The 27,130-nt window shown below is 32.5% G+C and overlaps 3 protein-coding genes across 3 annotated transcripts; 1 reads left to right on the top strand and 2 right to left on the bottom strand.

The window, feature by feature from the left end:
- Positions 1 to 743: 743 nt before the first annotated feature.
- On the bottom strand, positions 744 to 6,355 carry LOC129914885 (uncharacterized). Its single transcript, XM_055994332.1, has 8 exons — positions 6,011 to 6,355; positions 5,709 to 5,945; positions 5,495 to 5,655; positions 4,872 to 5,148; positions 1,740 to 1,934; positions 1,360 to 1,677; positions 1,165 to 1,308; positions 744 to 1,096 (listed from the first exon to the last, which is right to left on the bottom strand). Exons 1-8 carry the CDS (start codon positions 6,218 to 6,220, stop codon positions 974 to 976), a joined length of 1,665 nt encoding a protein of 554 aa, XP_055850307.1. The 5' UTR covers positions 6,221 to 6,355; the 3' UTR covers positions 744 to 973.
- A 1,234-nt stretch (positions 6,356 to 7,589) lies between these two features.
- LOC129915947 (signal peptidase complex catalytic subunit SEC11A) lies at positions 7,590 to 12,639 on the top strand. Its single transcript, XM_055995674.1, has 4 exons — positions 7,590 to 7,845; positions 7,979 to 8,238; positions 12,283 to 12,460; positions 12,527 to 12,639. Exons 1-4 carry the CDS (start codon positions 7,777 to 7,779, stop codon positions 12,575 to 12,577), a joined length of 558 nt encoding a protein of 185 aa, XP_055851649.1. The 5' UTR covers positions 7,590 to 7,776; the 3' UTR covers positions 12,578 to 12,639.
- Positions 12,640 to 15,237: 2,598 nt separating this feature from the next.
- Positions 15,238 to 17,923, bottom strand: LOC129915705 (chorion peroxidase). The gene is made up of 2 exons (XM_055995359.1): positions 16,447 to 17,923; positions 15,238 to 16,388 (listed from the first exon to the last, which is right to left on the bottom strand). Exons 1-2 carry the CDS (start codon positions 17,789 to 17,791, stop codon positions 15,343 to 15,345), a joined length of 2,391 nt encoding a protein of 796 aa, XP_055851334.1. The 5' UTR covers positions 17,792 to 17,923; the 3' UTR covers positions 15,238 to 15,342.
- Positions 17,924 to 27,130: the final 9,207 nt, after the last annotated feature.

The following is a 27,130-nucleotide window of genomic DNA, read 5'->3' on the forward strand; positions in this document are numbered from 1 at the left end:
TTTAAAAATTCATACAGGAGACTGATCAAAAGTTGCCCGAGAAAATTCAAACTTAATTACTATTTTTTTATAACATTTACAACCATACACATATTTTTATATAATGAATATTGGTACCAGTGATCATTCTCCAGAACTTGAATTGGCATTGAAGAAATTCGAAGATGCATGCAATTCTTTACAAAATGAACAATCAAAACTGTTAGACCTTGAAAATAGAAGAAAGAAATTACAAGAAGATTTGGAAAGTTTGCAAAATGAAATTTTAGTTGAAAAGTCTTACGTACAGTCAGTTATCGATGAAAGGAATGAAGATGATATCATCATTAACAATAGTGAAATTCTCGAATCAAAAGAAGAGAATAACAAGAATGAATGCTCAAATGGTAAGTTTTCGTTTAGATCCTATACACATACACAATTTCAAAGAATGTTGCATACTTTTTTGTATTTCTGCATTTTTTACAGAAATGGGTGATATTGAAGAAAAACACGAAAAATGACTTACAGCGATTCAAATTTAAAATTAAAAAACATACGTTCTATGCAAATTTCTAAAAATTATAATGCTTCAGACAAGTAGATTTCTTGAAACATATCATGTTATTTATTTTACAATTTGTACTGAAATAAAAAAAATTAGTAAAGTGAGTTGTAGCCCAATATGTAACATCAAAACATTGCTTCATTTACATTTTATTGCTTACCTGACAATGGCAAATTCCCAGTTAACAATCTTATTTCTCTGAAAAACCCTCTGTTCGTGATTATAATGCGTTGTCCTTCTTTATTTATACTTGATGTCGAAATTTAAAAACACAACGTAGAAAACCCACTAATGGGAGTAATTTATTCAACTTTGAATTTTTTTTTCTTCAACAACTTTTATACCAGATAGCTTGTAGCTTCCTGACGAAAATATTTTTTTATTATTTTTTGTTTTGCATTCTTGATTACTTTACAAAATTACAAACTAAAAAGGTTCTTCAACAAATTGCTTAAATGCTTTATGGTATGGTTGAAAATCTTTAGTAACATCTTCTAAATCAGACTTTTCCAAATGATCAATAAATGTTTGATAGATTTGTACCACGAGCTGTAAAAAAAAAAAAAACAATTAATTAACTACTCAATCTAAGATTTAAAAAAAAACATTTTCCCCACCTCTCTTATTCTTCGAGTTCCATGGTGTGTAGCAATAGCTTCAACCAGAATGTTAGAATATTGTTCAAAAAATTTTAACAAATTTATATTCATAACTTCAACGGTTATTGTGTATAAACAAGTGAGATAACAAATATGGAATTGCTAAAAAAAAATAGAAATGAGATTCTAAATGCATTAATTATACCATCTTACCTGAAGCATTTTCTCACACATTTTGGGACTCTCGAGAAGTTTATATGATTCTGCTACAAATAATTTGACTATGTACAGCGCCCACCGGTATGAGGCACATGAATTGATTTTACTACATTCCTTTCGGAATTTACAAAAATCTTCCTCGGACAATGAGTCATAATCACGAGCTAGAAATTCTTCAATTTCTTTGCGATTCGCAGTGAAACGGGTAAGAATTTTCGGTATAAACGAAAAAAGACAAATGACAATGTCGGAATTGTTGGCATGTTTTAAACTACCCAATAGGTTTTCCATCATTTCATCAGTCACGTCCCACTGTAACAAAGAAATCGCAACTTTAGGTGGTTTCAATTATTATGGTCAAGGCAAATTCATACATTATAGGAATCAACGTCTTCTTTGAAATCTAAACAGTCGCATAGACATTTCCAAATAGCATAAGTTCCATCTATTGAGTCTACTGTTCGCAAGGAATTGAGAACAGCATCGAAGATGACATCTGGGATATTCAGTTCTTTGATTTCTTTTGGATCCTTAGAAGAATAACAAATCAAATAAGAGGATGAGGATAAATAATAGAGTAGGTCAAAAAAATCGATTTTTTTTTTTAAATTTTATACTCTTTAAAAAAATATTGCTCTTTATATTAATAGGAAGGTAAAAAAAAATTATTTTTTTTTATAAATCGACTTTTTAGCAAATTTCTTTACACATTCTTGTAGGAAATTGAACACTTGTACACTTTTTTTTGTTTATCTACTCGTTTGAAAGATATTTTGATTTTTAAAAATCGAGAAAATCTTTAAAAAAATCGTTTTTTGTTCTTTATTTTTTAACAAATTGAAAAATTATAATAGTCAAACGGGAATTGGATACGAATATCTTCTAAACGGTTAAAGCAACGAATTTGATGCCAAGGACTTGTTTGTCTTACTTACTTGATAATAATGATTTTTCAGTGAATTAGAAAATTTTGAAAAGTAAAAAAATTTTTTTTTTAACTTTGACCTCGAATATCTTTCAAATGGTAAGGTTAATCAAAAATAGAAATAAGACCTTTTTTGTGGAGCAATATATTGCCTACAAGAATATGTCTTGCCCGTTTGAATATTATAATTTTTCAATTTGTTAAAAATTAAGAACAAAAAACGAATTTTTAAAGATTTTCTCAATTTTTGGACCTCAAATATCTTTCAAACTACAAATTAGGTAAACGAAAAGAGTAGAGCGTTCAATTTTTCTGCAATAATGTGTAAAGAAATTTGCCAAAAAGCCGATTTATAAAAAAAATGATTATTGTTGTTGAAGTTGTTAAAATAAAACTATAAAACTTTAAATAAGAAATTTACTTGTTGTATTTTCGATCTTCTCTTTTTCGATATTTTTAATTTTTTGGCCATAAATATTATTAGTTAAATATCGAAGAGGAAAAGGTAATAAATATAACAGTTTTCAACAAAAATTAAAAATTACTTCAATTTCATTGGACTTTTTTGATAACAACAGAATTTTTGTATCAAAATAATAAGACTTTGGCAACTTTCGCTATTTAACCTTCAACAATAATGGCGGTTGAATGAAGAAAAAATAACTTAATATTTAAAAATGTTGAGCTTTGAAAAAAAAAAATAAGTACCTATATTTTTTTTCAAAAGCTTCTATTAAAAAAAGTTCTTCGAAAATGAAATACTTTTTAATTTTTTTTATAAACTGTAATACATATTAATATTTTCTTTTATGAATTCAAATAAAAATTAATATGGTAAGAAAAAATTAAAGATAAATGAATATTTTATTACGAAAAACCACATGTTAAATTTTTGTTAATACATTTTTTTTCCAAATTTTGAGTTTGAGGACCACTTTTTGAAAAACGTTGCATTCAATTAACTTTATTTTAATTTTACAAATAGTAATAAGTTCCAAGCTCTTTAAAAATGTATGTTTTAATATTGAAGGTGTTGCCGTTGTGTTCAAATATTTTTTTTTTTTTGTGTTTGAAGTCAATTTGTGAGAAAATTGCATCTATCGAAATTATATGAAAATATCAAGATCGTTTTTTATTTCATAACAAATTAAGAATTATTCTGAAACTTAAAAATTATAAAAAATTTTAGTAGAAGATTGATGTAAAAATATAAAGAGCTCATATTTGGTGAGTATAGCATTCGCACTTTTATTTAAACTAAACACAAATTAGTTTCACCTTTCACAAATATATTTCACCTTTTAGCAAATATATTTCACCTTTTAGCAAATATAATTAAACTAAAAGCAAATCAATTAAACCCAAAAGCAAATATAATTAAACTAAAGCAAACTATTTAAACTTTTAGCAAATCTATTTAACCAAAACACAAATTTATTTCACCTTTAAAATGAAAAATGATAGTGATAATATTTTTTTAACAACGTTAGCTAGTTTGCTGGCATTGGAATAAGTAGAATAATGTCAATAACATTGCTAGGGCGATCTACTTTTATCAATTTTACTTCAATAACTGCAACAAAGTTATGGTCCATGTTAATCTTACTTAGAACTTGTCATGTGTATTTTTTGAAAGTGTCTTTTTTTCTTTAATAAGCTATACTATAAGAGTTTAAGTATGTTAGTTTTAATTTTTTCCAACATAACTTTTTCGGAAATAAAAAACATTAAATGCTTTTTTCTGTGGTTTTCTGTGCAAATAAATAGTGGATGTCCCACCCAACAAAAAATTACGTAAACTGGGATTTTGTTTATAGGGTCTTATTGTGGTTTTTGGGATGTTTCGTTGATTTTAGTGCTACGGACAGCTACAAAATCCTCATCCCTTCTTCATAGCTCGATACCAAAAGCTTTTTCTAGAAAAGGTAATTATTAGAAGAGGCAATTAAAAACGAGATTAGTTAAAAACTTTTAAATATACTATAAATTGTTAATATTTCATATACTTATGATCTTACGTGTATTATTTGTACTAGTTTATATCAATTTTAATAAATTCACACAATTTTTTTTTGAATGCATTTAAATTATTTTCACTCTTCACTCCACTTGGTAAGTTATTAAAATAGTTAATGCCATCATAGAAGACTGAACTTTGGGTATTACTTAACCTACAACGCTGTGGTCTGATGTTGGTAGCATTTCTCAAACTATAAGGCTGAACTGCGGACACTTCCACTAATCCGTCCGATAAATAATCCGGTAACATACCAATTCGTATTTTAAAAATAAAAATCATAGCGTCAAACGTCAATTTCTGCTTCACATTCATCCAACACAAGCATTCAAGTAAAACACGAATTGGAGTATATACATTCATTCTTAGGATTATTCTCATACCTTTATTTTGCAGTCTTTGAAGTCTTAGTTTCACGTCTGCATTCGAACCATATAATAAGGTTGAACCATAATTAAAGTGTGGCAAAATTATCGCGTTATAAATGAGAATCGCAGCATTGAATGTTAAGTGTTTACGTATTCTGCTTAAAAAATAATTTTTCTTTGAGATTTTTGCACATACATGACTAGCATGTTCTTTTAGATTCAACTTTCTATCTATGACACAACCCAAATACTTAATGCTTTCAACACAAATTAAAGACTCACTATCCATTTTCACATCAATATCTTCATTCATTCCAAACTTCATATATTTAGTTTTCGTTACATTCACTTTAAGCTTGTTCATTTTCAGCCATACATCAATTCTTTTTAAGTCATCATTCAATTTCTCACACATATCTTCACTATTTTTACCACAAATATAAATCAGACTATCATCCGCAAAAAGTTTCATGCTGCAATATTTCAAACATTTTTTGAAGTCATTTATATACAAAAGAAACAAGAACACTCCCAAAACAATCACTTTGCGATTAGTTTAAATAGATTTGCTAAAAGTTTAAATAGTTTGCTTTAGTTTAATTATATTTGCTTTTGGGTTTAATTGATTTGCTTTTTGTTTAATTATATTTGCTTAAAGGTGAAATATATTTGCTAAAAGGTGAAGTATATTTGTGAAAAGGTTAAATCATTTGTGTTAAGTTTAAATAAAAGTGCGAATGCTATATATTCTAGAGGTGTCTAGCAATCGTTTTTTCGGACTATAAAATTAAAAAAAGAATTTCGATTTTTTCGACCCACCCTAATAAATAATTTCTTACCGAATAAGTTATTATTGTCTGGAATATTTGTGTGCTTAACTCTTTGTAAGCTGGTAAATGGCATTCGCGGATAGTTAGTCCCACAGAAAGAGAAAAACTTGACCATTTAGTTGGCAGTTGACGTCCATTAGAAACTTTCAACTAAAAATGAATATTCTATAATTAAGTAAAGAACAGAGAATTCCCAAATTTACCTCTAGGAACCTACTAAAACCATGAACAGTTCCTATGTGTCGTTTCCAATTGTCGGCTTTTAAGTATTGCGTATAATGTTTAAGTACATATTCCTCGACTTCTGAATCATCGAGGATTTTGTAAAAGTTTTTTTGTATAAAATCATTAAAAACTCGGAGGAATTGTTCATTTCGTATTTTGTACAAAGTATTGTGCGCTGTTATTTCTGTAGTTAGCATAAGTAGTTTAGCTTTGATCTATTTTAAGAGAAAAACCCGCATAATTAGAACCGAAATTAATCAGGAAATATGAAAAAAATTACCTCCAAAATATCATCATTGTATTCTTTTGATAAAAGAAGCTCTTCATTTTGTTGAATAAAATCGAATAACATAGGAAGTTGTATATCAAGTATTTTTCGATATTCATCAAAATTATCAGATTCTATTGGAGTATTGTCTAGATCGATGGTTAATTCTGGAACGGATGAGGATTTGATGAGGTCTTTTGCAAAAGATATTTTGTTATCCATTGTTATTGTGTTTTTGGTTGGATATCCGATTTGTGTTATAATTCTAAAGTGAAAATTATATTTAGTAGTAGAATTTTAGTATTTCAAATAAATAAATTTATAATATTTTTGCATAAAAAAAACAAAAGGAAGTTTATTCACTCTGTTTTTGTAGAAAAGAACCGAAAAGTTGTTTACATGCGGAATAATAAAACGTCAAAAATTGACAAGTGACAACATCATTCCAGTGCAGTGATGCCAATTCTGATAAATGTATTGGAAAGGTTCCATTGAGCTGAGGCAGAGCTCACACTTCATGTCTTTTGTTTTTTTTTTTCAAATTAATGACGATTTTTTTGCAACCACAATTTTCCAGTTGTTACGCGACCTCGAAACTTAAGTCCAAATATTTCAACTTTTGCTAGCGATTGACGTTTGGATTTGTTATACCTACATAAGTTTTGGTAAGAAAAAATTATCAACAAGATCAAGACAGTGTTCACATTGGCGTCACGTCACAGACTCATTTTGACAGCTATGTGAGTCCGAAGATTTTAAATGAGTTTTAAATTTCTTGCCTCTCTTTGATATCTCTTTCTCACCATGAAAAAGGCTATTACTACTTTAATTGTATGAATATGACGTTAAAATTGTCGAAATTCGCAGTTCAGGAACAAAGCTTCAATCTGTCATTTTGAAGAGCCCGTAAAACTAGTACAATAATAGGCGAAGCTGAGGTGAAAGCGCCATTAGCCCTGTTTTATTGGAGGTGGTAGTTTACTCGTGAGTAGAAATCTAGTACAACAACTACACATTCCTATCTCCTCGAGTAGAAGATCATTTGTTAATTTTAGTACTGGATCTACTCATGAGTAAACTACCACATCCAATGGAACGGGGCTATTGTGCAGCAGGCATACAAATACCACCAACAGGTTTTGTATGAGCAAAAGTTTATACCTGAACGGACGGACGAAATTCACTCCTGAACGTCGACGCTCTTATGTGGACTATTTTTTTTTTTACAAAAAAAGAGTATGTTATATGTACACGCGATTGAAGTTATTTCTTGACACAGAAATTCACTTAGAAGGTTCACACCATAAAAAAAAACTGTTTTACAAGTATGATCACTAGATGGTGCTACTTGTCAATCATTTTGACATTTCTAGTCAAAAAGTAAACTCTCATACTCAAACACCGCAAAAGAAAAAGAAATAAAAAAAAACAGAAAATACTTTTATCAAAATACTTTTCGTACTCATGTTGTGAACATGCCATAACTTTGGCCAATCATTAAAATTACATCCTCTTCGAACACACTCTTTTCAAACAACAGCAAACAAAACCAACATCGCTTCCCATCGCACACTTTTCATTCTCTGAATACATTCATTCAACTGACGTGGTAGAAGCGGCAGAAAGTTGTCAACGAATCCGAAAAAAAGCCACCTCAGGAAAATCACACACAAAAAAAATATATTCCTCGTTTTTTTTGTTTGCTTTTAAATAAAAAAAAATCCAATTATTAGAAACTGTAGTTTAGGATATTGAGCAAAATAAAATAATATTTCAAAATGGGTTTACCAGAATTATTAAAATTCGATGAAATGATGAAGGATTTCAACAGAATGAACAAACGCCAAGTAAGTACTACAAACACGTACACGATGCATTTTCATTCTATATGAGAATCTACTCTACACCTATTCTTTTGGTGTCACCCTTCGCTGACTTGTCTACGTAAACAAAAATGTTCACAATTTTGTTCACTTCCAGAGTCTTTATCAAATCCTTAGCTTTGCCATGATCGTATCATCGGCATTGATGATCTGGAAGGGTTTGATGGTTGTGACTGGCAGCGAATCTCCAATTGTTGTTGTACTTAGTGGCAGTATGGAACCGGCTTTCCATCGCGGTGACTTATTATTCTTGACAAATTACAAAGAGGAACCAGTTCGTGTTGGTGAGATTGTTGTATTCAAGGTTGAAGGAAGAGATATTCCAATTGTTCATCGAGTTATTAAGTTACATGAAAAGTAAGCTAATAATAGACTAACTAAAGCTCAAATAATGGTAATATTAGAAAACAGCTCTGATTTTGATGATCTTTTTTTTTCAAACATCGGTAATTAAAAATACTTTAAGGTCTATAGATTAAAAATTGCCGCTGTGGCCGTTTTGATTTATTGAAAATTCAAATTTTTCAATTAATTTTTCGAAAATTTTGCTTAAATTTCATAAATTTACTAATGCCAAAAGATTGTCTAGGGCTAGGCAATCTTCCATCGTTTAGGCGATAAATGCAATATTCTCACAAATTGATATTTGAACACAACGGCAACACCTACAATATTTAAATATACATTTTTAAAAAGCTAGAAACTTATTCATATTTGTAAAATTAAAATTAAGTAAGATGAAAAAAAGGTTTTTGAAAAAATGTTAGTTATGTCGTTTTCGATTGGATTCACTCAAGGATTCACTCATTTTGAAATCCAATAAAACAGTTTGAATCGTTTCCACTCAATTCTGAAATTTTTTATCGGTGTTAGTGAATAATCAAATAAAAATTATTTAATTTTGAACGAGAAAATTTTGTTTGACATTAATGTCGTTTTCGATTGGTTTCACTCAAGAATTCACTCATTCTGAAACCCAATAAAACAGTTTGAATCGCTTCCACTCAATTCTGTTTTTGTTGCTTGTGTTTGTGAAATTTCAAAAATGTCAAATAAATTTTTTTTTTTTCCAACCAAAAAAATTATGGAAAATTATAAATCTAAAGACGACGATGAAGAAGAAAATGGTTAAAAAAATATTCCATTGCAATAAGGTACCCATTTAAATTTTCTAATTAATTTTAATTTCATTAAATAATAAATTTTTGAATGACAACAAAAAAAGAATGATTGAGTCTTTTTTTGTTGACATTTTTGTGTTCATGTATTAGTGCTTCTGATTTTAAATCGAGAAGAGAATTTCTCTTCTGAGAAGCCTTCTTTCTGTCATTTTTGTGCGAATAAAACACATTCAGAAGGCTTCTGAATGGTTCCGGACGCTTCCGGACGGCCAATCGAAAACGACATAAATTTCTATGTATTAGTGATTTTGAGTCGATTCTGATTTGAAATCGAGAAGAGAATTTTACTTATGAGAAGCATTTGAGCTGTCATGTTTTTGTGAATAAAACACTTTCAGAAGTCTTCTGAATGCTTCCGGACGCTTCCGGAGAGCCAATCGAAAACGCCATTAAACTCAGATTTTGAAAAAAAAAAAAAAAATTATTGACAAAACTTTATTGATTTATTTTATTTAATCTACGATATTTAAATCTACAGATTTGCTTAATCTAAAATATTTACAATTTCATCTTTATATTAATATTTAATATTATGTACATAAGTGAGAGCCTTTTTTATAAAAAGTTATTGTGTAATAACATAAGTAAAGAATTTTTAAATTGATTTCTTCATAAAAATATATCTAGATAATGATAGTACATATTAAAAAATTTACAACTATGAGAAATAGGTTCGCGCTGTCCATAGTTTGTAGAGTGAGGATTTTCAAATATAAAATTTCTCGTTCTCAAAGGCCGACTTGGCGCGTAAATATTAATTAAAGATAGCAAAAAATCACAGTTTATATCATTTGAAAGAATATCGCTAACGAACAAAACACTAAATATTCTATGTCTTGATTCAAGAGTTTGCATTCCCACCAATAAACATCTGGAGTTATAATCAAGGTTTACATAAGCATTTGTTCCGAAATTTCTTAAAGCAAATCTCAAAAAATTCTTTTGAATATTTTCAATTCTTATTATAAGTTTTTTCCGTATCGGGACACCAAATGACTGAACAATACTCCAATAATGGTCGTACAAGAGAACAATAAATCGCGACCTTAGAACAACAGGGTTCTAAGTACACCTAAGTGTGTTTTGAGAAAAACGCTTCTGAATATTCAAACACCTTTATACCGTCACTGTGTATGAAAAGTTTGATTTTTTGTTTACAATTCGATGAGTTTATAGAAAATCTTCAAGATTTTAGCTTAAAAAACTAATAAAAACACATTTTTAACCCTTAAATTTGACTTTAAAAAACCGTATAGGACTTCGTTGCTCAACGATAAGACAGTTAAATTTAGAACAATAAGGTTCTATGTACAGTTTTTGTTCATGTGACCTTAGTTGTTCGATATTGAAGACTTGGAATGCGTTGAAATAAAAAGATTTAAATAATTTATTTCTTTTTGTTTAAGAGTGGTGGATTACAGCAATTATTTATATTTTTGAGAATAAATTCTATTTCAAAATAATAAACAAAGTCTAGTTGCTCAGCATTCAATTTTTTCGTCTAAACATGTAACAAAGTTCTAACTGCAACGTTGTTTGAAGTTAGAACCCTATTGCTCTCAAATCAAATCAAAAAAGAGGCAGATAGAACTCTGTATCTCTGGATATTTTGTGAAACAAAGTTCTAAGTGGAAGTTAGAACCTTATTGTTTAAATCTCAAATGAAAATTGTGCAGATAGAACTCTGTAGCCCAGCTTATCTTCGAAACGGAAAGAGATAGAGCAAAATAGATAGCGGGAATCGAAAGAGCACCACGATTTTACCTAGATTTGATATATAACTCATTTTTTTCAAAATTGTCGGTTAGAACCTTGTTGTTCTGAGGTCGCGAAATGGCTTTTAATGTGTACGGATCCTTAAAATCAGTAGAATTCCGTTTAAGGAAACCTAATATTGAATTGGCTTTTGAAACAATGTAAGAAACGTGTGAATTAAAGTTGAGCTTATCAAAAACTACGCCTAGGTCTTTAACCTGGTGTACTCTTAACAATTTGTAATCTTTAAGAAAATAATCAAAAATTATAGCGTTTAATAAGTGATTGTAAGATATTACTGAACACTTAGACAAATTAAGGTCAAGGTCATATTTTTCGCACCAAACTTCAAAATTAATTATGTCTTGCTGAAATGCAACACAACCATTATAGTTTTTTATTATTTTAAAAATTTTGATATCATCAGCAAAAATTAAACATTCAGTTGTTGATAAAACTGATAGAAAATAATTAATTAATAAAACGAACAAGAGGAGACCCATATGACTTCCTTCAGGAACATCAGAGTGAACCGAAATCGGTCCAGATTCCATGTCACCAATCTTTACAATTTGTTTCCTACCCGTAAGATAGGATCTGATCCAGCTTAGCAGGCTGCCATCAAAATCATACATATAGTTTTTATTTTTTTTTATTAAAATAACGTGATTGGCCTTACTAAAAGCTTTGACAAGATCAGTATAAACCACGTCCATTTGAGATCGTTTTTCCACTGCGTTGAAGCAATGATGTGAAAAACAAGCCAAATTTGTGGTTGTTGATCGACCACTTATGAAACCATGTTGGAAATTGGAAATACGGCATTTAATAATCTCATGTCCTTTTTAAAACTTTTTTGTAATATAAAATGCATTTATTTTTCAAATTTGTTTGGCCACATTTAGGTATTATGATTTGAAATTATAAAAGGAAATGTCAATATGTATTACAGTTTATGAAAAAATTAAAAAGTATTTCATTTTCGAAGAACTTTTTTTAATAGAAGTTTTGAAAATAAAAATTAACTTGTTTTTTTTTTAAGTTCAATATTTAAATATAAAGAAATTCTGGCTTTTTTAAAACGTGTATGAAAATATTGTAGGTGTTGCCGTTGTGTTCAAAATATTTTTTTGTGTTTGAAGTCAGTTTGTAAGAAAATTGCATTTATCTTTATCTCACCTTTTACTCCCATACCTATATTTTTTTTTTCTTAAATTACCTAAGAAACCTTTTGGTATCATTTATTTTATGAAATTTAAGCAAAAAAAAAAAAAAAAATGGTTTTGTTACGGCAACATCTGCAATTTTTAACCTATAGACTTTAAATTTTTAATTACCGACGTTTGAAAAAAAAGATCATCAAAATCAGAGCTATTCGGCCGGGTTCCCTTATAATTTGCTTAAGTTACTCCACTATAAGACCTGGTTAACTCTGAGAATTCTTGTTAATATTAATATCTTTTAGGAGCGATGGATCAGTTAAATTCTTAACCAAAGGTGACAATAATAACGTCGATGATAGAGGACTTTATGCACCAGGACAGCTTTGGCTTACGAAAAAGGACATTGTTGGGCGAGCTAGAGGTTTCCTTCCTTACGTTGGCATCATTACAATATTTATGAATGAATATCCTAAAGTTAAGGTAAAAACGGTTTTATTTTATTTATTTTCAATTTGAAACTTATTTTGGGTTTTTGTTCATTTTCAGTGGGCAATTCTCTCCATTCTGGCGATATTTGTTCTTCTCCATCGAGAATAAATAAGTCACAACATTTCCAGCCTTGCTTAACTTTAAGTAAAAGAGAAAACAGATAAAAACAACAAGCATTTTGTGGAGAATTTCAGAAGAGCAGCAACTAAACTATGGTTAATGCATTTTTTTTTTTTAGTTTTTAAACGTTCTTAGGAAAAAAATAATATGAAACAAAAAAGCGAATTGCAATTTTTTTGTAAGTCAATCCGATTTCGAAGAACTTTTTGGATTAACTTATTTCTTTATTAAAAAAAAAAAAAAAATCAAAACAAAAAGAAAAACTAAATATCTTTTTATTTAAAATACTAGTTTCCAAGTAAAGTGACAATTAGTTGAATTGAATGAATTTTTAGAGGGCTTGTAAATCAAGTTTATGTCGGTTTATATAGCTGAGATAAAGGTATTCGAAGGTATTTGCACATTGAACAGTATTTATGCCTCTTACTGATGAATAATTTGCCTGAAGTCATAACTTCATTATGGCTTAAACTATTGCACCACCGGATTCCTTAAAATGAAGAAAATTTACATGATATCAGAAGCAGGAACATCTGAGAAGATGGAGACCTTAAAACCCTTTGAAAAACATTGAGTTTAAATTAAGGAGTAATACCTAAGGTAAAAACGCGAAACCAACATGTAGAGACTTAAGGTTCAGCAGTAAAGTGGGAGAGTTGTGGTAAAGAAGAAAATTGCACCTCTGAGATTGGAATAACAAACGGTAAGCATACTCAAGAATCAATTGCTTTTTTATTGATAAATGTCTTTAAATAAATTAATCATTGGACATTCATATTTGCATGCTTTTTGTTTACATTATAACAAAATTCTTCAAATGCTTCTCTCTTTTTTAGAGATGTTCTTTTGACACTGCTCCAAGTTGTCTACAAGTGCACCGTTATTAACTTCTGTACTCAATTGCACTGTTTTTTTCGTGGTATTGCAATATTCTCGATTTTGATTAAACTTTACACACGTAATGCCAATTATAAAAAATAAATTGCATTAAAACTGAATTTTTTGTTTTTCTCGAAACACTGAAATAACAAACAAGGGTCTCGAAATCCAAAATCTTGACAGCAAAATCTTGAAAGACAGTTTATCGAAGTCAAAATCTCGAATACCATAAATCTCGAAAACCAAAACATCGAATACATTAAATCTAGAACTGCTAAAATCTCGAACAACCAAAATCTAGGAAAACAATTCACTTTTAAAACAATCCTTAAGATTTTCGTGCACAAAAAAATATCTTAATTTTAAAAAATAAAACGACAATATCGAAAATTATAGAGGTTAGGCCGGGTAGCCTAATAATTTAGTTTTTTCGAATATTTTTATTTCGAAAATATTGATTTTGATAAAATTTGAGTACTTTGAAATTGCAAGAAATTAATAGCAAATTTTCAAAATAATAACACACAAAATAGAGAAGAAATGAAACAATTTTATTACATATAAACATTATATTTTTGTTTTGTCACGAAAATCTACGTCATTTACTGCTGCATCCCATATCTAAAACTTCGCATGACCAATATTGAAACCATTTGAGGCAGTGAGAGTTTTTTGTAAAGCAGTATATAATATTTGTTATATGAAAATATATTTTTCAGGGAACAACTACTTACATTATAATACGGAATATCATTAGAATAATCCTTTCAAAAAATATGTGAAAAGCAGTAAACCATTATAGCTCTCATTGTTCTCAAAGTACAGAGATTGGCCAACAAAGGACAACTAGCCTGATTTATAATTTGTCATTGGATTTTTCAATTAAAACAAGTTATATATACGCCATAGTGACCCGGTTAGCTAAACAGTAAGATTATCGCCGACTAAAAATAATAATTTATGTATTATCAATAACATCTATTGAGAAAAAATTAGATGTTCTAGTTCTTATACTTTCGGATTCCAACCATTCATTTAATGGAAACTAGTTAGAAAAAAAAGTTAATACCTTAATACAACAAAAAAATCTTCTGTTAAATGAGTCGTTATAAATGAAAAAAAGGCTTTCAGTTTATTTTAAAATAAACGACAATTCTGAGATACATATCATTGACATAACAATGTATCAAATATCAAAACTATTTAAGCAACATTGTTAAAAAAAGTTAAAAGCTCTTGAATTAACGAAAATGAATTTAAATAATCGAGTGGTCCTTCAAAAACAGAACCTAAATGCATTAAATACTATTTTTAAGATTGAGGTTTGTGAGAACAAGCCTTCAAAGTGCGATCCCGGGTGGGGTGCAACAAAATGCAATCGTTTTAAGTTCTTTCTGCCAACTATTTATAGAGGGCAGTTATAGCAATTATTAAAAAAACCAGCAGATTTCTTCCAAACGTATTTAAATTCAAGAGATTGAAATGTATCCCTTAAATAAAAATGTAACTAAATCTTTAAATGAGTCTATATATTGCACCTACGATATTGGTATCGGCCAAAATAACCCACACATCTACTAGTTTTTGACCTACATAAAACATAACACTACCATTTTTGAAGTGCTTCTTTGTCCCAATTTATGCTGAAAGTGTTGATTCGACTGACTTCGAATTTCATTCTTCTTGGTCTGAAATCCTAAACTTAATATTCATATGAAGTTGATTGATAACTTACCATCAATCTTTAGTTAAGAAAAAAACAATAACAGTTCTTTTTTTAATTTTATAATACGAATTTTAACTTTATTTTCTTAGCCATGACTATTAAAAAAACACATTATACAATAAAATACACATATATATAAACAAGTAGACTAAAATCTCCATGCATTTAAATCCATACTAGGAATCCCATTGCTATTGCATGGAATTTTATGATTACCAGTAAAATCTGGCCTTACAAATGCAGCCCGCGACACTTCAAATACTCCAATATGATCGGCATTATCACATATAATTCGAGCAAATGATGATTTTCGAATTTCATTAAGTTGAGCCGCGGTAAATGCTCCAGGATTTATATGTGAATCGTATTCATAAAAATAACGATCACCATGTTTCAATCTGGAAAATTGATCTGCAATTATATCACTGAATGTAGATCCAACTAAAGCTTCATGGGCATGTGGTTCTAATAGACCACCAACCCATAAATCGATATCATCAGGATGACGATAAACCTGAGATAGTTTTCGAGCAACATCTGATGGAAATTGACTGAAACTATGAATGGTCCTTTGTCCACTCACATGAAGGTAACTGTTGTAACTTCTTAGAGCATGATCTCGTCCGCGTTGAATATTCAAAGCAGCCAAGTCCAAACCGAATGGATTTGCTCCACGAAACAGAAATCGGCTAAGACCATGTGTAATAGATCCATCTACTTTTTGCATAGGTTGTTCCAACATTGTATTGATAATTCCATCTAAGAACGATCTTTTACGCAAACGGGCTGGATTAAACATAACATCTGGAATATCAATTATCTCATCGACACCATTATCCGAGTGCACATGAAACTTTCCATCAACTGTGGAATGACCAAATCGGAACGCTGCTCCTGTGAATTCATTAGTTACCGCTGGATTCACTTCCGGGCTGTAGCCAGTTGCAAAGCCTTGATGTGTGGTGGCTATACGAAAACGTTGCATTTGCTTAGGACCAACCACAATTGGCAGATATTCATTGTAGACAATATGTTGTATTTCTGCAATCACTATTCTACGAGCTTCCTGATAGATTGCTTCATCGTTAAGCTTAGGATTCAATTGGGCTAAGGCATCTGCAAGGCGATTGTGTTCTCTGGCAAACAAAATGTGTATGGCCACCAAGGAAATTATTTGATTAGTCCTTCCATCACCTGGAAATGAAAGTTGTTAGAAGAATTCAAACGGATTCTAGAGAAAAGGCACATTTACCTGATTTAAAACAAACGTTTCCATGCTCATTGCTAGCACATGCCTCCTTTTCTTTGGTCAAAGGAAGCAAATCTCTTCCAAAATCATCAAACATACGAAGTTTTCCACCTCGAAATGTGCGCAAAACCTTTGCCGATGGTATATTCGAACCATACACTGGAGATCCATCTACGAAATGAGTCACCTTACTCCTCTGCTTTGCATAGCCCATTTTACAATGAGAATTTGGAGCGAGTGATAGACGAACGAAATTTATACAACGCTGATTGAAATGGGAATAGAATTCATCATGTGGCTCTACTGGAATTGGCATGCAAGCAAAATGACTCTGATGTGGTGGCAATGCCCCAGAACCATCTGGACTACAGCACTCAATAGCTTCACCATTTTCCAAACGAACAGAAGCTGACTGAGTGACGTCATGAGCTAGAAATTGACCGAATTGCATTACCAAAAGATTATGCTTCGGATGAGGTCTATTTGTGTCCAAGAGTAAAGTTCGTGAAATTTCCCGAGTTCCCATTAAAGGTGAACCATCGACACCTCGTGTTCGTGGTAGCCAAACACCGTCCTCATAGGCAGGTGGTAATAATCTTTCCATTGGCTGTCCAGCAGCTCCCCACATTGATCGATGTGGAATGGGATTATTACAAGTTCCATCTAAAGTTCTATACTTTGAATGGATATTATGGCAAACTGGTGGTTCCGAGCAATGCTGACTCATTGGTGACGAGCCAAAATCCACGTCGATGTTATTAGTTTCAAAGTCTTCAACTGGAATATGTTCGATTTCACGGAATATCTGTGACGTAATAACTTCTTGCATGGCTGATGCAGAAATGTGAAAACCTTCAATATCTTCCTGTGGATTCGAATGGAAGACGATGTTATGCAAAAAGTCTGGATGACCTCTTTGCACAGCTGTACCGACTGCATTTTGCATTAATTTAGCGAATTTTGCACGAGCTTTCTCTAGAATGTCCTCGGTCAAAGTAGGAAAACCAAGAAAACGTAGTTTGGCTTCCTTTTGCATTGTATGGTTTTGTCCCGTTACACAACAAAATCCAAATTTCCCACCCGACAAATCACAAATTTGTGGTTTTTCATGATTTTCCATAAGAACATGAGCTGGACATTGAATTTGTGGTACACAATCGATCCCTACGGGACAGGGATCACATTCGGTAGACAACATGGGTGATGATTTATGATTCCCACCATTGTCATTGTCTTGATGAGTTTCTTCAACTGATCGATAACCAGAAAGAGAATAAGGAGAAATGAAATACGAAAACTGAGACACAATTACAGCAAAATATAATAAAGACAAAGCACTGGACTCCATAATGGAGCGTAATTTTTTTAAACGTATGAATAAAAGTTGATTAATTAAAAATATATTTCTTGCGATTAGATTAAAGCATGAGTGTTCTTTATTCCTAACCGACTTTGACTTGAATAAAAAAATTTAACTGATCATAGAAAAATCTAGCGGCAAGAAATTATAACGGCTATTAAAGATATGGAGAACTTTTTTTTCATGCAGTTATGCTAGATTAAAGCTTAATTGCCAGCGTTCCCACTTTTAATTCATTAATGCTACTCGCAAGTCGAAAGGCTTTGTTTTGTGTGGTTTAACAGTAGAGTCCATGTATTTTTGTTTTAATTAGGTAAGTATCGTTTATGTTAATAGAATTTGAAAGGTTAAGAATGTATTAGCTTCAAATTATAGCCAAAGAGTTCTAGTCTTTTTAAGCATGTTGATACATATCTTTAATAATAATAGCTTTATAGTGAAAGTCACAATTTACAAATAAAATTTGCCCTATTTGAATAAAATAAAATCAGAATTGCTAATTATATAAATTAGATTTAGTAATCATGCAAAAAAAAAAACAACAAATATTTTTTTTTTTAATGAAGTGTAACAAAACAAAGTTAAATTTTTGTTTTTATATTTTTAACCATGTAGGCAAATACCCACATATTTTACATTATGAGATTTGTAAAATACATATAATTTACAATAAACTCACATTGAACTCAAAACCTAGTTTTATTTTAATTTCTTCGTAGTCTCTCTTGTATTCTCTCTTAAATTTGAAATAATCCCCCGTTCTTTGTAAACTTTAAAATTATTATGTATTGTAATGTTTTATTCCGGGTTCACAATAAAACTTATTTAATTTCCACTTATATTTCCGTTCAAATAAGAACACACTTTATTTCAACTCAATTTACTTTTATTATTCGCTCAAACAAACACACTTTTAAATCACTTTATTTACTACTAACAATTCGCAACACTTTATTTCACTTTGTACTGTACTCTTTCACTTTCAAGATTAAACTGTCTCCGGTCGGTGTCTACGCTGCCTTTTATACCGGAATCTCGAGACTCGAGAACGTCCTCGAAGGCTCTCGTCCCTGTCTCTCGAAACTTCCTTTCCAGGAAGGGCACTTCATACTTCCAGTCTAGTGGGGATATTTTGAGATGTGTTCAGTGTGGGATATTTTGAGATGTGTTCAGTGAGATATTTTTAGATGTGTTCAGTGGGATATTTTTAGATGTGTTCAATGAGATATTTTTCTTAATTACTAAAGGTCCGTTCACATTTCTACCTTTGCAGGAGTAGGTAGTGTGTTCAGACTTTTATCTTAAAAGTAGTTCAGTAATTCATCGTTACATTGCCCCCCTCTTAGGATTGTTCGTCCCGAACAACTCCATTGCTTCTATCACCATTATAACGATGTAAACGGTCACAATGAACTACCTTAAGTTTGCCTCTTACCCCTCTTTGTATACGGTAAACCACGTCGTTAATTCTGGTTATTACTGTGTAAGGGCCTTCCCAGTTTTGTTGTAGCTTCGGTGATAGCCCCTTTTGTCGGTGGGGATTGTAAAACCACACAAGTTCTCCTGCTTGAAACCCTGTTGCTGTCGCTCGTGCGTCATATCTTGTTTTCATCCTGTCACTAGACGCTTTTATATTTGTCCTTGTCCGTTGGTGAATGTCAGCCAGTGTTCCTTTCAGGTTATCTACGTACTCATCCATTTCATGTGGCTCGTTTGGAACACTTCCAAATTTTATCTCACTTGGCAGACGTATTGTTGAGCCAAATAGGACTTCCGATGGTGTATGTCCAGTAGAACTATGTGTTGCACTTCTATAAGCCATCAAGAATAATGGAATATGTCGGTCCCAGTCTCGTTGATTATCATTGACTACTTTTGACAGGTGTTCCTTAAGTGTCCTGTTAAATCGCTCAACCATCCCATCAGATTGTGGATGAAGCGGTGTTGTTCGCGTCTTCTTGATGCCAAGGAGTGAGCAAACCTCTTGAAAAATCTTAGATTCGAAGTTCCTTCCTTGGTCGGAATGAAGTTCCATGGGTACTCCGAACCTGCTCACCCAATGAAAGACAATCTTATCCACAACTGTTTTGGTTTCCTGGTTTGGAATGGCAAATGCCTCAGGCCATTTGCTGAAGTAGTCCATCACTACAAGGATGTATCGATTTCCGTTGTTGGTTTCGGGAAAAGGACCTGCTACGTCTATTGCAATTCTCTCAAAAGGTGCACCCACATTGTACTGCTGCATCTTGCTTTGGATTTTTCTAGCTGGTCCTTTGCTAGCGGCACAAGTATCACATTTTCGGCACCACTTTTCAACGTCTTCTCTCATACGTAACCAGTAGAATTGCTGTCGTAGCTTTTCCAGCGTCTTGTTGATGCCTAAATGGCCTCCAGAAGTTCCACCGTGCATCTCTCGGAGAACATCATTTACCTTTGACTGAGGTACGACTAGCTGCATTACATAGGATTTACCATCTGCGGATTCCCACTTACGCCTGAGTAGCCCTTCTTGCACATGAAGTGAGTCCCATTGTGCCCAATATGCTTTTAGAGTGGGGCTTCGGTCGGAGATGTCGGCCCATTCTGGTTTCTCTTGATGTTCCTTCCATGCAAGGATGGGTTCGATGTCCGAATCTTCCTGTTGGGCCATTCTGAGTTCTTCATTACTCCAGCCGCAAATGGGATCAGCTCTCGTTCTTCTAACAGCGACAACTTCCTTTTCTTCTAGTCGTGTGCAATGTTTGCAGTCTTGCTTGCACGGGCGTCGAGATAATGCGTCTGCATTTGAATGCAGTTTTCCTCTTCGATGTTGAATCTGACATTGATACGTCTGAAGTATCTCGATCCATCTTGCTACTTGACCCTCTGGATTTTTGAAGTTCAAAAGCCAATTTAGTGCACCATGATCTGTGCGAAGAAGGAACTTCTGTCCATAGATGTACTTATGGAAGTGCTTTGTTGCCAATACCAGAGCTAGAAGTTCCCTTCTGGTCACGCAATAGTTTCTTTCTTGTTTCGAGAGTACCTTGCTGAAATAGGCAACGACCTTTTCTTCTCCGTCATGAACTTGCGATAAAACAGCACCAACTCCAACATTACTTGCATCTGCGTCAATGATGAATTGTTTGCCTGGAGTCGGATAGGCCAGCACAGGAGCTTCACATAACCGCAGCTTCAGTTCCTGAAAGCTTTTCTCACACTCACCTGACCATTTAAAGGGTTTACCCTTCTCCGTAAGTTGGTGCAAGCTTTTGGCGATTCTCGCAAAATCCTTCACAAATCGTCGATAGTACGTTGCCAGACCGAGGAAACTCCGAAGTTGATGCTTGTCCTGAGGGGTTGGCCACTTGGCCAGTTCTTCACAGTGTCAACCTTTTCAGGATCAGTCTTCACTCCTTGGGATGAGATGATATGCCCCAAATATTTAACCTCGGTCTTGAAAAGTGCACATTTCTTTGGATTCAACTTAAGATGTGCTTCTCGTAGCCTTTGGAATACAGCCTTTAGGTTTTCACAATGGTCATCAAATGTTTTCCCGTAAACGATGACATCATCCAAATAGACTAGGCAAGATTTCCAGGTTAATCCATTTAAAACGCACTCCATTAAGCGCTCAAAAGTAGCTGGGGCATTGCATAGCCCAAACGGCATGACATTAAACTGCCACAGACCATTTCCTGTGGAGAAAGCCGTCTTCTCCCGATCTTCTGGATGGATTTCTACCTGCCAGTAGCCACTCTTCAAATCCAAAGTCGAAAACCATTGTGCTCCTTCCATTGCATCTAGAGTATCGCTGATTCTTGGCAGTGGGTAGCTGTCTTTCTTCGTCACATCATTCAGCCTGCGGTAGTCGACACAAAATCGAGTGCTTCCATCCTTCTTTTTGACGAGAACTACCGGTGATGCCCAAGGGCTTTTGGAATTTTCGATTAGCCCGTCTTTCTTCATTGTTGTTATCATTTCTTCAACTTCACCTTGTTTGGCCAACGGGAGACGTCTTGCTGGTTGACGAATCGGCCTAGCATCTCCTGTATCGATTCTATGCTGCACCAGTTGTGTCCGGCCGTATTGCCCGCTCGGTGAAGAGAAAATATCAGCATATTCGTGAAGAAGACTTCCCGCAACATTAAGCTGATGTTGACTCAAGTTGTCTGATTTGAGAATTTGTTTCTTTAGTTTCTCCGAGTTCATAGTCATCTGTGTATCCACCTCGTTGATCTTAGTTATTGCGGCCACAGATTCACATTGCCCAACAACTTCTCCTTTCTTAAGCTTGATTGGGTACGGTTTGATGTTAAGTATGCGTACAGGTACCATGTTGTTCTTTGGTGCCACAAGAGTCTTCCCGATGATGATGTTTTGGGAACTTTGTTTAACTTCTGGCTCAACCATGAGGTATCGATGGCTTCCAATATTCCCCTTTAGTTTCGTCCACACAAAAACTTCTGAAGAAGGAGGCAGGCACATGTCTTCTTTGATGACAGTTCTAATTGTTGTTGAATTTTCGTTGCCATAGACCATTGGGATCTCCACATTTCTGTATTTCAGGACTTGATTACCTATACCCAAAATGATTTCATGGTCCTTCATGAAGTCGATTCCAATGATGCACTCGTCACATATATCTGCCACCAAAAACACATGCGAAAACTCTAGTTCTGCCATACGGATCGTAAGACGAACTTCACCGTACACCCTTGCTGCTTCTCCTGTGGCTGTCTTCAGACGGTAGCTGTTGGTGTTATGTAGCCATGTCATCTTCACCAAGTCTCTTCGTACAATAGAGGCGGTGGCACCGGTGTCAATTGTAGCCACGTGTTGTTTGTTGTTTATGGTCGCCTCCACTGTCAGACTTTTGTTGTCTCGTTTACTCTGTGAGACTTGAATTGTGGTTCTGGGGCCATCGATACCAGAAACCAGCTTCTGCCCCTCGAAGTTGGTCCTTACTCGTTTCCCGAATGGGAAACAAGATGAGCATGAGTGTTAGTTGTATCGCTTACCTGTTGTTGGGCAATATTCCTGTTTCCACAGTGTTCGCAAGCAGTTCTTCTTGGTGGCAATCTGCACTGCCGCTGGAGATGTCCTGTCTTGTTACAGTTCCAGCATCGAACAGCTCCGTCTCGCTGGTTTCTTTGGAACGCGAGTTTTTGACAAGAGCATTCCTCCACTGCAACTTCTCTTACCCGATGAACGCCTTGAGAAGCCTGTTCTGCTGCTTCCATAGTCAGTGCAAACGCTAATGCTTCAGGAAGGGAACGTTTTCCAGCTGTTCGAATTGCTCGCTGAAGATTTATATCAGATACAGCACGTACAAAGGCTTCTGTCGCAAACTGATTGATAATGTCGTCTCCTGCTGTCGGATATGCCAGATGAGCCAACCTTTCAATATCTGCTTGAAGTTGTTGCAGAGTTTCTCCTCTTTTCTGGACTCTTGTATTGAGTTGGACGCGGAAGACTTCCTGCATATGGCCATCTCCAAAGCGTTTTTCAATGACCTGGACAAGAGCGTTAAAGTTACCATTCTTTTCTGGTGGTAACGTTTGTAACAACTCAGCAGCAGGACCTCTAAGAGCAAGAGTCAGCGCTATACATTTGTCTTCGTCATCCCAGCCATTTGTTGTTGCAGCTGCCTCAAACTGTTTCTTGTAGATCGACCAAGAACTTTGTCCATCAAATGTTGGTGGATGCATTTCCTTCTTCTTTGGGTACTCACCAGAACTTTCTCGAATCTTAATTTTCCGAACCTTGTCAAGTTCCTCAGTAATACTTTGCATTTTAACTTCCATTTTTTCAAACTTGTCATCCACTTTCTCGAACTTTCCTTCTACTTTCTCGAGTTTTTCTTCAACTTTCTCGAACTTTTCTTGAGATTGCTTTTCAACGCATTTGATGGAAGCATCAATAGCAACGAACTTGTTCTCGATCGCGTCAAGCTTACCTTGGATGATGTTTTTCTGTTCATCTAATTTTTCGAGAAGATTCTGTTGTTCACTCTTTTGCTCGGTACGTTGTTTTTCCATTTGTTCGAGAACACTCTGTTGTTCACTCGCGCACTTTTTATTTTATTCGCGAAATTATCTGATTCGCACAAATAAATAAGTTTTATTCCACTTTTCTGACACCAATGTAATGTTTTATTCCGGGTTCACAATAAAACTTATTTAATTTCCACTTATATTTCCGTTCAAATAAGAACACACTTTATTTCAACTCAATTTACTTTTATTATTCGCTCAAACAAACACACTTTTAAATCACTTTATTTACTACTAACAATTCGCAACACTTTATTTCACTTTGTACTGTACTCTTTCACTTTCAAGATTAAACTGTCTCCGGTCGGTGTCTACGCTGCCTTTTATACCGGAATCTCGAGACTCGAGAACGTCCTCGAAGGCTCTCGTCCCTGTCTCTCGAAACTTCCTTTCCAGGAAGGGCACTTCATACTTCCAGTCTAGTGGGGATATTTTGAGATGTGTTCAGTGTGGGATATTTTGAGATGTGTTCAGTGAGATATTTTTAGATGTGTTCAGTGGGATATTTTTAGATGTGTTCAATGAGATATTTTTCTTAATTACTAAAGGTCCGTTCACATTTCTACCTTTGCAGGAGTAGGTAGTGTGTTCAGACTTTTATCTTAAAAGTAGTTCAGTAATTCATCGTTACAGTATTTTACTTTCAATATGAGTAGATGTGTATTGTATTCCTACCTATCACAAGGAAAGGTTATGATTCGAAACACGACTTGAACACAAGTGGCAATAGTACAGGAGTTAGACAGAATTCCTATATAGTAATTTTTATTAAAAAAATAACCTTTTTGTTATTAGGACTAAAGTTTTATTGTTTTATAGAGCAATGCGAATAATTAAAACAAAGAAAAATAAATATAATGCACGACTAGGTCGCACCTCGCACAGGTCTGTAAAGCAATCATTTTCTTTTTAATGCATTCCATTACCTAAAAATGAAAACAAAAACGAAATACATATTTATTGGAAAAAAAAATCCATTAAAAAAGTTTATTGAAAAAAATAATATTTTGCAGTAAAAAAAGAGTTATTGCAAATAAAATAAAATACAGGACTAGGTCGCACGAACTTGCTCTTAGAGTTAAAGTTGCTTAAATTTTTAAGACTTTTTATATAGAAATTTGGAAATGTAGGTACATTCTATATATGTAGGTAATAAAAAAAATAAAATTGGTTTTTTTTTTAATAAAATAAAATCTGAAATCAAATTGCCCTCCAAAACAAGTATGCAGTTTTGGTTGATATATTAAGATGCATTTTTAGAAAAAAAAATTTCAAAATCGTTAGAGCCGTTTTTGAAAAAAAGTTTTAAAATAAAATTGGTATGCCATTTTGTAGAAATCCTTAATCAACGTCTGAAAACAAAATTTCAAAAAAAATCAATGTCCCGTTTTCAAAAATTTGATTTTTCAAAAAAAATTTTTTTTGGAAATTTTACTTTTGTTTTATATTTATATTATATAAATGCTTCTTCACAAAAAGTTTCGTTGAAATCGAGTAAGCAGTATCGGAGATAATCGGATTTGAAAAAAATGGTTCTATGGCAGGTACCGTTAATAATGATTTTCAAAAAAAACTTTTTTCATTTTAAGATCGACCTTGTGTTAAAACTTACATTTGAATTTTTTTTACAAAATCGTTGGAGCCATTTTCGAGAAATTAAACTTTTCCGAAATTTTTATATGACAGGTATCGTTATTTTTGGTCCAAAAAAATTAATTCCCAAAACCCCTCTGGAGAGTCTCCAAGTAACGCTACATACCAAGTTTGACATTAATCGGTCCATCCGTTTTTGGCATTCTCTACCATCGTAATGTCATGGAAAAATGCTATCTCAACTTTTTTTTATTGTACGAATGCATAACTTGATATATAGTACCTATTACCTATATCGCAAGTAAAAATTGTCTGCATTGAAAAAACAAAATCAGTGCAAAATGTGTGCATATTAATTTTATTTTTACGTACAAAATACGTTCAGGAACTGTATGAGTTTCAATATTAATGACAGAAAGGTACACTTCTTATCATTTTTAATTTTTGCTATACAATCTGAAGATGGTATTGTTATTCCCGAAAACGTTAATCGTTGAAAATAAAATAAGTATAAGAAGTGTACCTTTCTGTCTGTAATGTTTCATTGAGTTTCTTACAATTTTGACCATTTGACCAAACATAATAGCTATTTCAACTAATATTAAATTAAATAAAAAAATTAATGCTCACATTTTGAGTTAAATTTGTTTAACAATGCAGAACGTATTTTATTTACAATAACTTTTTTCTTTGATGCAAAATATTTTTACTTTTAATTGATTTTTACTTGCGATATAGGTACTATAGGGCAAGTTTAGGATTCGTAAAAAAAATCGAACTCGAGATAACAATTTTACATGACATTACGATGATGGCGAATGCCAAAAAAGTGGGTCCGGCAATTCTGTCTGTCTGTCTGTCTGTCTGTCTGTCTGTGTGTCTGTCTCTATCTGGAGCTGCAGCCTAAACGAGTGAAGTGATTTTCTTCAAACTTGGTAGTTAGCAGTTTTTGGTGATTCCCTAGAGGGGAAATTGAAATTTTTTTTTTATGACCAAAACTAACGGTACTTGCCATATAACGGAAATAGAAAAGTTAATTTTTTTCAAAAACGGCTCTAACGATTTTGATTTAAATTTTTGTGTGTAGTACTACACATAAGAGCCAACTTTTAAAATAAAAAAAATATTTTTTGTACAGTTATTAATGGTACCTGTCATAGAACGGGTTTTTTCGTTTCTGAATATCTCGTACAACATTAACCCGATTTAAATGAAAATTTTTATACAAACGTGTGTAAGTAAAGATAATATTAAGAATTTAGAAAATTTTCAAAAAACCCATTTTTGGATTTTTAAAAAATATTTCAAAATTTTTTTTTGAAAAATCAATTTTTTGAAAACGGATCAATGAAAAATTTTGAAATTTAGTTTTTATATGTAAATTAATTATTTCTTCAAAATGGCATACCAACTTTTTTTTGAAAAATGTTAAAAAATTTTTATACATAAAAAATTATTTTTTTAAAAAACGGCTCCTACAATTTTCGAAATTTTTTTTCTAAAAATACCTTTTTATACAAGAAATAAAATGGCATATTTGTTTTTTTTTTTAAGATAATTTAAAATGGAGTTTAATTAATTATAAAAACAGATTTAATTTTTTTATACTACTTATGAAATTTCTTCAAAATATCAAATTTTAAATTTCTTGAATAAAAAGCTTTAACATTATAGTTACTTTAAGCATAAGAGCAAGTAC

This window comes from Episyrphus balteatus, chromosome 3 (assembly GCF_945859705.1).
Source record: "Episyrphus balteatus chromosome 3, idEpiBalt1.1, whole genome shotgun sequence".
NCBI lineage: Eukaryota > Metazoa > Arthropoda > Insecta > Diptera > Syrphidae > Episyrphus > Episyrphus balteatus.